The sequence below is a fragment of the Crotalus tigris genome, unplaced genomic scaffold, assembly GCF_016545835.1.
Source record: "Crotalus tigris isolate CLP2741 ecotype Arizona unplaced genomic scaffold, ASM1654583v1 scf7180000017568.12009008, whole genome shotgun sequence".
Taxonomy (NCBI): domain Eukaryota; kingdom Metazoa; phylum Chordata; class Lepidosauria; order Squamata; family Viperidae; genus Crotalus; species Crotalus tigris.
Window position 1 is genome coordinate 5,257,795 of NW_024096478.1, and position 16,225 is coordinate 5,274,019.

The 16,225-nt window shown below is 36.3% G+C and overlaps 1 protein-coding gene across 1 annotated transcript; it reads right to left on the bottom strand.

Annotated features, from left to right (window-relative positions):
* Window positions 1–14,552, bottom strand: ATP6V0E1 (ATPase H+ transporting V0 subunit e1). Its single transcript, XM_039352179.1, has 4 exons — window positions 14,395–14,552; window positions 10,495–10,542; window positions 2,989–3,118; window positions 1–280 (listed from the first exon to the last, which is right to left on the bottom strand). The coding sequence occupies exons 1-3, from the start codon at window positions 14,496–14,498 to the stop codon at window positions 3,025–3,027; spliced, it is 246 nt and encodes an 81-aa protein (XP_039208113.1). The 5' UTR covers window positions 14,499–14,552; the 3' UTR covers window positions 1–280; window positions 2,989–3,024.
* Between the last annotated feature and the right edge of the window lie 1,673 nt (window positions 14,553–16,225).

The window sequence follows — 16,225 nt, forward strand, 5'->3', positions numbered from 1 at the left end:
AAGTTAACAGAATAGAAATTTATTCCAAGTTTGACTGGTGAGATATAGGTGTTGTCGATAAACCTAGCCATCACAGGAAATGATGGAACATTTTGTAACACTTGAAATTCAAGCAAAAGTTTACAGAAATCAGGTACAAAGTATCCTTTAGGCACTTCAGGAATATTAAAAATGTCTGAGTTAAATATTCTTCATTAACAGAACAGAGGCATTAAGGTAGACATGGATCGATTCAAATACAGTAAAGGCATCATTCAATTAATGGAACTTTTATCATAACCTATAAAGAAAGAAAAAACAATTTATTTTATTTCCGAAGCATTTAATCCAAAAGTCAAACAATAATAAGGTTTTCTGATAGAAAGCTTCTAATATTCAAGACACTGCAACAGTTCCAAGTAAAGTTTTACTTTAACATGCAAAACTTTACTTTAAAGTTTTATTTTAATATGCAGTATCATTTGGGTGTTGAAATACTAGTTTTTGCTTCAATATAATTGCTACTCCTTGGTGAAAATGTGATAAATGCAGCAATATATGAATATTAATTTAAAAAAAATTTAAAAGAAGCCATCTAAAATGAAAACTGAACCTAGAGGCAGAGTATTAGTTTTGACTAATAAGGCTGAGAGCCTAGCTAATTCCAAATCTTTTGTTGACATTTCCGTACTTCCAAATCAAAGCTATTTGGCAAGAGCAAATTCACCATAACAAATATGACAAAGATCATTGCTTCATCGTGTAAGGTTTCTCTTTGCAAAGGCACAGTATGATCGCTGACTTTTATGAACTACTAAAATTTTAAATACATCCCCAATCCCGAGTCATCACCCAAATTCATTCCATGTCTGATTTGAAAACACTAACACTTTGTCTCAAGGGGGGGGGGAAGAAACAGATAATTAAAAGTGTAACATCTCTCATCAGCTTGTTTCTAACAGAGCAAATGATAGATATTTGGGGAATTCAAAGTTCTGGAAGTAAAAGGCAAAGAAGCTTTCTAAACTGAACTGGTTATAGCAGAAATCAGATTCATGGTTTGGTATTTCTATAATCATATTTGTGTGGCAAACTTCGCCATTCCACACTCAAAACCATTTCTGCTCAAATGATCAACAATATTATCCATCCCCCAGATTCCCCATAGAAGTACTCCCTAACTTCTGGACCTGAAAAACCTGCTCATATCCCATACAGTGCATTTAAACTCCAAGTGGCATGGCTGCATTTCTATTGTTTTGTATATAAAATGCAAACAAAATGAATATTGTAGTATTGCCAGTAGCAATGAACAAAAGTATTTGTGAATTAATAACTTATGATGGCTTAGAAAGGGGACTGATTTGCCTGTTTGGCTTAGATAATTAGTATAATTACGTCTGATTTTTGAGGTTCTCATTGATAACTCTGTAGGTATAGTAAAAGTCTTCTATGTCAATATGAAGTTTAGAATTCAGTTTACACAGACATTGCCAATAATCAGCCAGGATTGTGTTTGCACAAAATTGGAAAGTACTGAAAGCCCCCCCCCCCCAGAGGGAGAGGTGATTGGGAAAATACTGGAATATGCACAAATGAATAGACTAACAATGACAATTAAAGATAAGACAGAGTCAGACTACTATGAAATTTGGGGAACGTTTTATGATTGGCTGAAAAGAGAATACAGTTAAAAGATAGTTAACATCAATTTAGATGGAAGAAGAAGGAGCAGATAAGGAGGGAGACCCAGGCGACACAGTATTGAATAGCTGGGGGTTGTATAAATGTTTATAGAAGTATATACCGAGAAGGTTAGATAAATAGAAGTATTAATCTTATTGTATATAATACAGATAGGGAGTTGCTCGGACATTACCCCTGAATTGTATCTGAAGAGGGATGAGAGGGAAGAAAGGAGAGAGAAAAGAGTAAAGGAGGAGAGAAGGAAGTAGGAAGGTTGGAGGAAGAGGAAAGGGGAGGAGAGTGGTGAAGGAGAGGAGAGGAAGAAGAGGGAAGTAGGGAAGAGAAGAAAGGGAGAAAGAAGGTAAAGAAGAAGGAGTGTGGATACGGTGAAAGGGGAAATGGGCGAGCAACACCAAAGTTATGTGTATGTATTTATTTCATTTTGTTAAAAGTATCTGTATGTGAGTGTGGAGGGAATGTATGTTAATATCTGATAAGTATTACGGTATATGTATGGGGGAGAGTTTGGAAAAATAAAAAATTATTAAAAAAAAAAGATATTGCCAATAATAAAAAGGATCCATGCTATTACTAGTTTTCAGTAATGTAAAAGAAAATATCCATTATTTTTCATATGAAAATAATATTAAGGAATAATTGAAGAAAAAATAAACTTAAAAAAAATGACCATAACTAAATTCTCTAGGGAAATCTTTTATTGTGGTTTTGAAACAGGTACAAAACAATATTTTGGTTGAGACCATTAGCTGCACATAAATATCAATCTCAATTTATATTATATAGTCACTATGTTCATACAGCACACTATATTAAGTAATCTGTCAACAAATCTAAAGAGAAACTGTTCTATATGTTGACCAGAATGCCAATTCCAGTTCCATTAGTCCTTTCCTTGGCCTTCTATAATTAACCTTCTATCACTGGACTATTATCCAAACTCTTTTAATCAGTGACCAACCAAATTCCAGTTTCTAAGTCTGATGAACTGCAATCAAACTCTAGAAGCTGAGTCTGAAAAGCTAAGTCTTTTCTCTTACACAATAAGAGAAAGTTTTATGATTATATTTTTTTCAGCAAAGTGAGTTGGTTTCATCTTATGCAATAACTATCCTAACTTGGCAAGATTATTGCTTTGAGCTCCCAGTTTATGTTCTGTCATCTCAGATATGCTGCACACATACACTAAAGTAATCACAAAACTATATAATAATAATGATGGAACAGGGAGAACAATATTCACTCCTTGAACAAAAAGAGATATATAAATATAGTAAAAAACAAGAAGAATAAAATGGCATTTACCTAGCTCATATACTGCCATAGAAAAAGACGTAATTATTAAGGCCAGTGTTCCTTCAGATACAGGATTGTGTCACTTTTTAACTGTGGTCCAAAGAGTGGGTTCAACTGAGCCAGAATGGCAATTAGCCAGCTGCAAAATAAGAGCAGATTTATTAAAGAATTGGCTAATAAAGAATATTGACAAGGCAGAAATAGAATAAGTCTAGCATCTACACAAATACTAATAGAACTATAGTTTCAAAAGAAAAGAACTATAATAGTCTTAGGATTTCCTTAGAAGTCCAGGATATATTTGTTAGAAAATGCTTTTTTTTCATTTCAAGGAATGGATAATCCTATCAATTATCCTTTTGTTTATACTTTTTTGAAAAGGGATAAAATGTTATATAATATAAACTAAAGATATATCATGTTTAACATCCCAATAATTTCCCCTACCAAATTCCCAAGTTTTAGATTTTGAATTATGTTTTTGTAGCCAAATGACTTCATCGTACATGCATGGAAAAAACTGAAGTACAAGAAAAAAAAAGGGGGAGGGGAGTCTTTCCTCCCTTGCTCCTGAAATCAGGCAATAAGTATCCCAAGCAGCCACAGGAATGCTGAGGGGAAAAAAATGGAAAAGGAGAACATCAGAGGAATTTGAAAGGAATACCACCGAGAAGGGCAAAGTTGGCAAGAGGACTATAAACTGCAATATTTTGTTGCAGACCTCTTTAGTATACATATTAATCTGAACTATAAGTTATCTTGTATTTTGTTTTCTACGTAAATGTGTCCTGCTTTGAGAATACATATTTACTTTCCTTTACAGACTTTTTGCTGAAAATGGAAAAAAATGAAGAGAGTTTGGGATGGTTACAAAGATTTGTAGAAGGAAACTAAGTAATATGAGAGGGTGGAAATGGTAATTACCATGTCTATAAATATTACAAATATGATCAGAATTTGCTTTTTTAAGTATCTTTCCTTTATAGATTTCTGCCTAAGAATGGAAAAAAATTAAATGATTTTGGGACTGATTACAAAGGTTTGTTTATAGAAAGAAGGAAACTATGATATGTAATATGAGAAGGTGGAGATGGTAATTATCATGTCTATATCTGCTACAAAGATGATTAGAGTTTGCTTTTTTAGATATTTTTCTTTTTTGTTATTCTTTACTTTTTCTTTTACCTTTCTTTTTATAGTTCTATGTTTCTGTAGTTTTTTAAAAAATCTTTGTAAAATCTTCTAATAAATTAAAAAAAAAGAGAGAATCTGTATATATCTGTATGCCACTTAACTGCTGGTGACTTTTTTGCCTTGGATACAAGAAAAAAACATAAGAGAAAAGTTAATTATTTTTATCATGCATCTCTTGCAAAGAAAAAGCTTATACTCACGTATTTTAATAATGTTATGCAAAATTGCTCTTAAGAGCTTTTGAAATCCCAGCAGTATATTACAATAGTACATGACTTTCCTTCTCAAAGCAATGGTCACATTAACCAAACAGAAATCATAGTTAAGACAAACATTTTTCACAATGGAAAACACAGAGGAAAATGCAGCACATTTGTTTTTGAATCACTCAATTTAACAATTCAGATTTGAAAATAGACTTTAAAATCTATAAAATTACTGCTGAACTAATTTTCAGTATACAAAACACTTTGTAAACACAATGGCACATCTAACTGCTATTTCTAGAATGCTTTTGAAGGAGGAGAAACAGCAAAGCAGCTTTGTAATGGGAGCTGCTATAAATGCAGAGAGCTTTGGCAGTCATGGAAAATTCCACACAAACCTGGATGCTTGGACCAGGAAATGAAATACTGATCAGATGGGGGATAAAACAACAGCATCCACAGACAGATACAAGATTAACTCTTTAGATTTTGTTAATCAACTTCTCCCTCTAATTTTAGATATATGTTAAACAGTAAACAAAAAAGAGTCTAAACCTTTAAAAGAAAATATAGGACCTTAAGAGACATTAGCATTTTACTTATTTTACTGCTACCTGTACAAGATAATCAACAGGGACTGCAGGATAGACAGCTGCATTACAGATATTTTTATCAACATCAAATTAATAGGACCTCTAGTAGCACAATATTATATGTGGTCCTTTCTAGAAAAAAAACTCATATTTTCTTATCTTCTTTCCATATAACGTGCAAGTACCATTGCAAATATTTACTTATGGCTACCTAAGTCAATATATTTCTATCAATTTATATTTCAAAAAATTGAAACAGTCCTTCAGAAGTTGTGGATAAAGTGTTTTCTACAGGGTATGGTCTCTGCTCTTACCAATATTTATTTCCTGTCATGTGCAGCAACAAAAAGCTTGGAATGCATTCTATGGTCTATACTTAGTTCACAAACACAGGGATTTAGTTCCTGGCCACTTAATTATAAGTCCTCATTCCAACCAACTGTGGAATGTACTCTTTTAAACTAACAGAGATTTGATGACAAAAATGTAGGAAATGTTTCCAAAAATTGATTATTTTGAAAAAGAAAATGCATTCCTAGCTTACAAAAGTGAATGGGGTTGGGGTGGGAACTGAATAAATATAAACAGATTCTTTCTGTTGTACTGAATACTGAGTTTTTACAAAGAAGAGTAGTATTACTCAAGACTTTTGGAAAAGCATATGCACAAAAACACAAATATGCTGCACAGTGCACTTATTGTGAATTCCCCATTGAAGTACCATGGCTAATAAACAGTTTTCTATCTTATTCAGGGGTAAGTTACCCAGTTTCCAAATTACCCTGGATTTCTCACAATCTTTTTGGGCAAGAGTTTAATGACTGCAACAGCCATTACACAGGACAAACAGGCAGAATATTGTCAAAATGCATCCATGAACATCAATTAGCAGACAGAAGATACGATGAAAACTCTTTAATTTCACAACATTTGAACACAGACTTAACCATAGTTTCAAATGGGAAACTGTGACCATCCTAGAAGCCTGGCCCTCTGAAATTTCTAGAAGCCTGGCCCTCTGAAAAATTAGCCATCAATAGACACACAAACATAAAGAATATTTATATACTGTGCAAAAGAAATTATAAGCCAAAAAGGGAACAAAAAAATCCCAAACACCTCCCCACTAACAATCAGCACCCAAATAAGCACAGATCAATTCCAAGATTAACATCAAACCAACAATCTAATAAACAATACCCCAATCAAGGAACTCTCAAACAAGCCAACAGTAAACAGCCCAACCAAAGAAACTCTAAGACTACCCCCACCAACATTGACAGGGCGAGCCACTAGAACAGTGGTTCTCAACCTGTGGGTCGGGACCCCATTTGGGGTCGAACGACCATTTCACAGGGGTCGCCAAACAAGGCTGTCTGCCATTTTTCCCCCCTTTTCTTTGGTCACGCCCCTGGCACCCGGTGATGTATAAGTGGTTGGGGGTCACCACAACATGGGGAACTGTATTATGGGGTCGCGGCATTAGAAAGGTTGAAAACCACTGCACTAGAATATAAACCAACAGCAAATAGCACCCCTTACTAGCACTGATGATGTTACCTAGTTTGGGTAATGAAATGTCTGCAAGAAAACAGTCAAGCTCAGAGAGCACCAAGGACTCTTTAAGAGTTAGTTTAAAATCTTCTGAACATGGAAGACAATATACATTGAAAAATAGATTTAGTCACTGGACACAAGAAAAACTGATTCACACAGCAAATAGAGCAATTCCAGACAATGTCAGTACTGTCTTTTGCAGATTTCATGTGAGTTCACTTCAGTATATTCCAACAGACTTTTATTGCCCAGAATATAAAGAAAAGAGGAAGAACTCATTATGTCAGTTATGCCGGGTTAAGGCTTTGCTTCCATTAACAAGATAAACAGTTTTACCAGTCTCAAAAATCAGTTGCTGGAATATTGCATATAAACTAAAAGCAAGAATTTGTTATGAATATCTGATTTGTTATTTTGATATAAAATAGAAGTTCTAAAGACAAACATCAGAAGGAGATAAAGTTGAGCCCTTGACAGCAAAATAGCTGCTTAACATTTCACTCATCCATCTATTGCAAGGATAAGTTTTGAAATAATTAGTTATAGCTGCAACAATAGAGACCCCATTAGTACAGTAACAGTGACATTCAAAGCTGTTGTTTGAATACTGCATTTTTCATTGGAAGTACAAACATTAGGATTATTAAGTTAAGTCATGTATTCATTATGAACTATAATTAGCATGCAGAAATACTGGGAAAGGGGAAATCTGCTACAATCATCTTCTAATAATGCTATCTGCTAAAACTGAATAACATAATGGGCAACTGGATAGAAAGTGCGCTTAATTACGCAACTGGCAAGCTGAAGCAGGAAATGCTGTTAGAAAGACATAAAATTATTGCATGACCATTATATTTCAACTCTTAAGCAGCTCTTCACCCTAAGCTTTATACTAAGATATGTTTACATGCTTTATTAATAATAGAATAATCAAAGAAGATTTAAACTGAGCATCTCATCCCTTACTATCACTTGCTAGAAAGAACTTCCACTCACAGTTGTGCTGCAATTCTTCAATTCACACAACTTAAATAAACATATATACTGAGATGCTATTTATGTAAGATGCTTAAGTATAACATGGTTGTTTAGAAGTATCAGGAAAAATAAAAGAAATGAATGTGATTATGAACAGTCAAGGATAATAACTATCCTTTTATTCTGATAAATAAAAATGCTGATTAAAAAGTTCTTGAAGGTATATTCCCCAAGCTAGCCAAGCTTTGACTTTCCTGGTTGCTTCCCAAGTATTAAGTCCAACACTGCTTAGTATTTTGGGGATCAATGAAAATCAGCTATGACGACTTCTACTTGTAAAATTATAAAGTATAAAATTAATGTAGAGAACACATTGATAAAATGAAAAAAAAAAAACAGGTGGTGTGGGAAAAAAGAAAAGCTTTAATCTGAAAAACCTCAGAATGTTTTCCATCAATGTAATTTCTCCTTTTTTACTATTAAAGTCTTAGTTCTATTTGTTAATTGTCTTTAGTAATAGTTGTTTATACCTGTTTTAAATATTTGTTGTGGTTTGCTGCCTAGAGTCTCATTTGTGAGATGGACAGCTATATACATTTGCTAAATAAATACAATAAATACATTACTTCTTTGGCCAAGTAACCCATTCTGCAGAATCACTATATAATAGGGTATTGTTTTGTAGATCTTGAAATTTCTCAACAGATAGCACAATTACCATATGCTGAAAAATTCTGCTCAAAGCTCTTGGCAATGAGATGTTTTAGATCAGCGGTTCTCAACCTATGGGTTGCGACCCCATTTGGGGTTGAACGACCATTTTACGCGATCCGCCATTTTCCCCCCTCAGGGAGTGGCGCCGCGCATGCGCACTGCGCATGGGGGGCCGCGCATGCGCGCCGCGGTCACCGTCACACAAACGTTGAGAAACGCTGTTTTAGATGAAAGGTTATACATGGTTGGATATAAAAGGTTCCATTCATAGCATTTTGAAGTTTTACTTTAAATAAATAGAAACAAGCTGTCAATATCAATAATATCAGATGGATATATCAATATCTTGAGTCACCATGGAAGGCTGCAAGGGGTGGGTAACTAACAAAAATGCCTTGTGATAATACAACACACACCCTGTGATTTATGTACTTGCACGCAATATTGGAATGAAAGTATGAATAGTGAGAGGGTTGTGCCATGATGCATGTTTTATCATTTTGATATTGTAGTTTAAAGCAGATGCTTGTGCTCAGTATAATATAAAGCAGGGGTGTGAAATTGCCGGCCTGCAGGCCGGATGCGTCATGCCAAAACCGTGCCCACCCCATTGCCAGCAATGGAAAAAGTTGCGATATGTCACGACACGTCACATGACGTGACAAGTTTAACACCCCTGATATAAAGACACCTTTTTCCATTCATGGACCTTCTTGGTTCACCACTTACTACAGTCAAGTTCAAATAACAGACCTGGCTCCAAATGTTTTTGATGAGGGGCAGAGTAACTGAATACTCTCACTGACATATTAGGCACTGGCTGCCATTGTTGCAGATAAGTAATTTTTTTTTTTGGGGGGGGGGAGAATTAAATGGGGGTGGGTGCTCATTTTCCCCTCATACAAAGTTACTCTATATTGGCATTCTACCAGCTCAAGAATGCAACAGCTCCTTCCTTCCAATGGATAAGCCACTGGGTAAATTCACTTGCAAGCAAGAAGGGAGACTAACAATCACAGGAATCTCATAGTCAACTGGTTAGGTGCTAAAAGGAAGAAGGAAAGATATTAGCTTTGGTGACTACCAAGGTATGTGGGTGTAAGCTATGCTAAATTCACACTTATCTTCTGAAACTTACATTTCCAATGTGTTTCCAAGTTTATTAACCTCTAATTTATGCCCGACACAATCTCTCAACACTGTGAAAAATTCTTTCCAAAGTACTTTATGGATGGCTGTATCCAAAATATTATCTAACAGATTGGAAGCCAAGAACTTAGGATAATATAACTTCCTTATTTTGCTAACAGGCTAGCCTAAAAGAAAAAATGTATAAAAATGGCTAATTATTACTATAGGTGTATGTTATGCGAATATGGATGTAAGCAGGCCTGGAAATCTCCTAACTACTTCAAAGATGGGAGGGGGGGGCGACGATCCTTCAGACATTAATCTACAATTGTTAAGAGCGGATGCTAAGGAATACAGGGACTTTCATTCAATGCAACATTAAAATAAAGAGAAATCATGATGCAGAGCATTTTTAAAAGTCATTAGGGTCATAGCTTCATATTTATGAGTCTTTGGGTTTGTTGAACCATAAATAAGTACAACATGTGTACAAAAAACAAGTTACATAGCACTTCTGTCTCCTAGGCCACTTCAAGCTATAGTAAATTAAATCTTGTTTAGGAATAAACAATGTGACTCACAGTTTATAAAGACAAAATGAAGGCCAATGCTTAGAGAAAACTTGCTGTACACAATGATATTTCAGATTAGTCGCTTGTTTTTTCTGTTTTCACTATCACAGTATTCAGGAATATTATTTCTGCAACTATTCAGAGATTTTAAAGAATAGCAGAAGATATAGCTTATTAAAATGCATAGATTGTTGCAAAGTATTTAACACCATAAAACAAAAACGCACTTAACCTTGATTCCTGTAAGTACCCTACTAAAATAGTTTAACTTAATAAAAATAGTAAGTAGAAACAATACTAAAGTAGGAAATATTAAAAGATGAACAAGTTGCATAAATATGCATTTCCCACCAATGTTATGCTGTCTTTTTATGACTAAAACACTGAATGACAAAAAATACATGTCTGAACACTTACAGATCAATCCTAGATGTCATGTACATATTTTCTTGCATTATCCATTATAATGCAAGTCTTCCCATTCCACAATCAAGACACTAAACTCAAAATATGTTGTAGTTACAGCATAGATTTTTACCACATATGGAATGAAACATTAATACTTACAATAGGTAGCAGCACACAGCAGTTATCACCAGCATTGTATTAATAACACTGTGGAAAGAAGAAAGATGGCTAATAAAATGGAAGTTGTATTTACAAACTGGCATTAGGAAAAAAAAAGGGAAAAAGGTATTTTTCTAATCTTATTATACACAAGCTAGAGATACTGATATATTCATTAAATAATAATTTTCCAAAGTGTTCCTAAATGTTAAAATATGTAGGATACTGTAGATTAAATTAGGTTATTGTAGAATAAGTCAGTACTATAGTCATAGTTCAGAGTAAACAAAGCCATGTTTACAGTAAATTTACAATAAGAGCGAATCATTAGGATACGGCCAACCTGTATGAAATGTAAAATGAAAGTGTAAAGCTTTTCTTTCCAAACTCTCTAATCCAGATCATTGGGATAGAATGGGAAATCTGTTCCATCAGTAGTTTCCATTCTGTTGCCAGGAACCTTTAGATCCACAACTCAATCTTTCAGCTGTGTTTTCAAAGAATGAAATGTCACCATTCCAAATTCATTCCTCTTCTGCCTCTACTCCTTATTCTCATTAAAAAAAAAAAAGTACCTTTCATATTTGAAGTCACCATGAGAAGCTAAAGGCATCCATAGCCTATGGCTGATAAATTCTCAGGAACTATAGCAGGTAGATATATTTCAGAGTTAGCTGCCTGACCTTCCCAACTAAAGTAAAATAAGTTACCCAAAATAATAAAATACTGTCCATTCATATAAGAATTTATATATACATTTTAAAAATATGCATTATTCAGACATTATCTTTTATAATCCCAGTGTCTACAAATGTCTGGATAAGTCCTTGCAGCTTTACAATATATCTGAAGTGCCTTCTCGTTGCCTGTTTTCTAGGGCTGAGAGAGAATGACTGGCCCAAGGCCACCCAGGCTTTGTGATTAAAATGGGACTAGAATTTATGGTTTCCCAGTTTCTAGCCTGATGTTTTATCCACTGCACCAAACTTGCTTTGGCTGTTGTTCCAGTAGTGTTAGTAAATCAGACAAAAAAAAAAAAAAAATCAAAGCTCTAATTACATAAAAAAAGACTGCTTGTAAAGTCTAATGAATAAGACTTTGTTCAGAATAGAGGGCATCAAAATATGTCCTGAGAACCACCATTCATTTGGTCATTCTTTTCCCAGATTCATGAAGCTTATGCAAATATTATTCGACATCTGGCACTTGGACCTAAAAAATGTTTTTCTAAATAGAAGACGTTGCAAAATCAGTATTTTCATTATAGGCAATAAATTATTTATGCAATTTTAAAGGGAAGCTATTCTTACCACAAAGATCGGAACCAAGCTTATTGCTATTTGTGGGTTTTAACACAAGGAATTTAGTACTCTATATAAAGGCACCATGGCAATGGTAAGAACAATGTTTTCAGGGGGAAAAAATCTGTTTAAATTATACTCCCTATGAGTGAATGAAAATGAAATTTTGCAGATTTTCTATAAATAAAAGACCAGGGAACCACTAGTATGGCTAGTTATCCTTGCTTTCCTTTTTAAAAAAAATATATTTATCTTACTATTTCTGCCAAGCATGTATACAATCATCATCCTCACAATGAATTAGGTTACAGTTAGAACAGATGACAGTTGACTCAGCTGGAGAACTTAATTTCTATTCAAGACAAAAAGAAAACACTGTACACTAAACTAATTATTTTAATCTGTTAAGTATGATGACTGTTTTCAAGCAAATTTTATGAAGGTCAGGGCACTGATAGAGAAGTAGTTACAGAAATACAGCCATTTTGGAAGTTTATATATGTTCTGGGCCAAAAAGAGGATAATATAAAGCAGAGTTCCCCAATGTTTCACAGAAATGGAGTGTGCGTGTGCTGCTCATGTGAGTGAGGATGCACATGTGTGCACTTGCCGGCCGTTTCCACGGTCCAGTTGCAAACCCCTCATGGTCCAATAGTGGCCTGTGGCCCACAGGTTGTGGACCCCTGATATAAAGAACGGTTGTTGGAATTGGGTATGTCTAGTTTAATGAAAAGAAGGACCAGGGGTGACGTGATAGCAGTGTTCCAATATCTATGAGCAGCCTCAAAGAAGAGGGAGTCAACCCATTCTCCAAAGTACCTGAAGGCAGGACAAGAAGCAAAGGATGGAAACTAACCAAAGAGAGAAGCAACCTAGAACTAAGGAGAAACTTCCTGACAATTAATCAGTGGAACAACTTGCCTCCAGAAGTTTTTAAAAAGAAATTGGATAACCATTTATCTGAAATGGTATATGATTTCCTGCCCGAGCAGGAGATTGGACTAGATCTTCAAGGTCTCTTTCAATTCTGTTATTCTGTTATACTTTGGATCATTTTCTTAAATTCATTGTGTTATCTATTAATAAAATCTAGTTACACATAGAATTGATATGTTTATTAAAAGTGATCACAATATACCTATCTATGCTATGAAACTCTGTTGTATGTGGCAATTTAGCATACAAAGACTCCTATTCTACAAGTTCAAGGAAATACAAAGCCACTTAAGAACAATGTAACTAAATCCAGTGCAACATATGAAGTGCAATTAAATAATCCCAAGACTTTCCTGTACCCCACAGACCAGCTCACATATTCCTTGGAGAAGGCAAATCAGGACATTTACTCATCCCTTACTCAAACATCATTTTGAGAAGTACATCGGGTGTCCTTCAGAAACTGCAATTGGGTTAGAAGTATGCAACTCTGTATTGTTTGATTTACACTATATTTCTGAATTGAAGTTATTGCAAAACACCCAGATAGTTTTGGGTCAGAATACCTCAGAACCTATTTCTTTGAGAACTGACAAGGAGATCTTGCTACAAATGCTATCTTCTTTTGAAATCCAACTGTAGAAATAGTAGTCTTCTTATCCAAAATAGCCTAATTTTGAAACTTCCTTTCTCAGAAGTCTGCCTTCTATTGGCAAAACTGCTTCCTAATTTGCACATCTATTTTGCTCTACTACAAATGGTGCTCTTTTTCTGCTTAATTGTAGGGAGCAGCAATCTCTTACCTTCAAGATCCTTTGAACTACAACCTCTTCTGATACTACTACTAACAAAAACAACCACCACCACCACCTCTTGGAGAGTATTAGGAGAATTTGAGTTCAAATCACCCTAGGCACCGTTCAGTTTCCTTTTTTTGTTCCATTCTTTCCATCCATCTCCACTTAGCAATTTAATAAAAAAGCACTTTATAGATTTAAAATAGAATAAGCAAAAAAGTAAAGTAATAAGCACATTTTGATTTCATATCAGTGCTGTATAAAAGTAATGAAATAATAACAATAATAATAATATAAAAGGAAGTTACCTAAAATGCCATTCATATTCAATTATTAGTGTTACAAAAGTGGGCTATAATGACAGAACGAACTGGAACATTTGTCTCATGCCCCTTTGAGTAGGAACAGGAACTTAAATAAAAAGCTGTCTGAAAAAATAAACCGTCACAAGGCGCTGACAGGGCTGCCCCCCCCCTTCCGGCCTGCCTCCCTGGAAGTTGATGTTTCAAGGAAAGGTCTCGCGACACACAGGACCCCCCCTCCCAAGCCCAAGTAGTTCCGCCCGGAGGGTGGGGTGCCCTCGGTGTGTGGGGGGGTGTATCATAATTAAGAGGCAACCCTCAAGCACCAACCCGGGAAAGAGCAGGCGGCCTGCCGGCAACGTTGGGCGAAGCGGGAAAAAAGAGAAGAGAGCTGCGTTGCGGGGGTTCTCCGAGGAAGAGGAGCACCAGACGTTTCTTGCATCGCAGCCCGTGACAAGCGTTCTCGGTAGGCAACCAGGCCAAAGCGGGGGAGGGGAGGGCAGGGTCTTCGCCTCGCCTCCCTTCTCCACGGCGCGCCCCAGGTCTTCTTTTTCGGTCACTTACCCTCGGTTAGGGCCCTTGGGAACCAAAAACGGCAAAACTCCCCCGATCACCCCCCAGAAAACGCTCATGACGATGATGGGCACTAGTAGGCCGCCGTACGCCATAGCTGCCTCCTTCCACCGACTCCGGCTCTAACCAACGCGACGGCCGATTGACACCCCGTTTTTATAGCCACGCCTGCCTTGGCGTCCTGGCCAATCAGAGCAACCGTAGGGCGGGTCTGCGGAAGGCATCCTTGGACAGAGTTCTCATGCAGGAGCCGAGGTCTTTCTCGTTGCTCTCGTGAAGAGCGCGGCTTTCTGGTCAGTATCCTCAACCTGTTGCATAGCGAGGTCATCAGGCCAAACGGAGAAGGACGTTTTTTCCTCGAATAGCCCCGGTGGCCCGCAACTCACCACCTAGCTTTGTGGCTCACCTTACTCTCACAGCCTCCCACGTGATCACTGCTGTATTATTTATAGCTCTAGCTCAGGGGTAGGCAACCTTGGCTTTTATGACTCGTGGACTTTAACTCCCAGAATTCCTGAGCCAGCCATGCTGGCTCAGGAATTCTGGGAGTTGAAGTCCACGAGTCATAAAAGAGCCAAGGTTGCCTACCCCTGCTCTAGCTACTATGCTGTCTTAAGGTTTAACATATTTCGCAGCAAAATACTTACTTTTGAAAATTAAGATTTCTCCCCTTCATATAAGAGTTGAAAAGAAAGCTACTCTTGTTTAAAGACTACTTCCCATTTTCCTTTCCATCTTACAACACGAACTGCAGCAAAATGTCCAGAAAAGTTAACTGGGAAGTTAGGTAGTTAATCTGATCATGAAAAGTGGCAGAGATTAATAGTGCATTTCACAGTAGTATCTACAAATCTAAGGCAATAGGTAGGGATGAGCAATGGGCAATGCTAAACAGAGGGGAGCTGGTTTGAAATTCAATTTTTAAAGCAGATTATCTGAATACAAGAGACTTTGTACCTTAACCAATAAAGAACACAGGTCTGGGCAGCAATCTGTATTAATCTTCCATTCCCAGACCAGTTTGTAATTAGGATTTTAACAATAAAAATAACCCTTGAGTATCTCAGTATATACTCTGCTCACAAAACATTATAAAGCAGTGGTTCTCAACCTGTGGGTCGGGACCCCATTTGGGGTCGAATGACCTTTTCATGGGGGTCGCCAAACCATGCTGTCCACCATTTTTTTCCTTTTTCCCTAGCTGTCCTACTCCCTCTTATTGGTGGCCACCCACTTGGGGGTCACCACAACATGGGGAACTGTATTATGGGGTCACGGCATTAGAAAGGCTGAGAATCACTGTTATAAAGGATGCTGTAGTTCAGGGGTGTCAAACTGCCGACCTGCGGCCGGATGCATCATAGCGAAAGCATGCCCACCCCATTGCCGATAATGGAAAAAAAGTCACAATGTCACGACATGTCATGTGACATTGTGATTTTGACACCCCTGCTGTAGTTAGATTTCTCCTTGTAGAAATGCTGTATCCCTACTAGCGAATTACTCTATCTTATTCATTTATGAACTAAGGACCTCAGGATGGTAACTCTCTAATTTCTTTGTTTAATTTAAATGATTTGAAAAGTTAGTCTTGGAAGTTAGTCTAATAACATAGTTTTCACTTTCAATCATGAATTCCCTGCTACAAATTTTCTGCAATAAACATACTACCGGCATCACAGGAAACACTAGTATGGCCAAGCATTTCTCTATAATACTCTACATGTATTATCTATAATCTACATCTTTTTCTAGTTTGCAATATATTGCTTTTTTTGTTACTATGTTCAAATTATAAAAGTTATAAAAACAAGAATACTGA

What these genes read in the sequence shown, in the direction of transcription:
- ATP6V0E1 (XM_039352179.1), bottom strand. Translation starts at nt 14,498, where the DNA reads ATGGCGTACGGCGGCCTACTAGTGCCCATCATCGTCATGAGCGTTTTC. An exon ending in CCCAAGGGCCCTAACCGAGG is followed by an intron (nt 10,543 to 14,394) that starts GTAAGTGACCGA and finishes TTCTTTCCACAG; the next exon opens with TGTTATTAATACAATGCTGG. An exon ending in GCTGTGTGCTGCTACCTATT is followed by an intron (nt 3,119 to 10,494) that starts GTAAGTATTAAT and finishes CTTATTTTGCAG; the next exon opens with CTGGCTAATTGCCATTCTGG.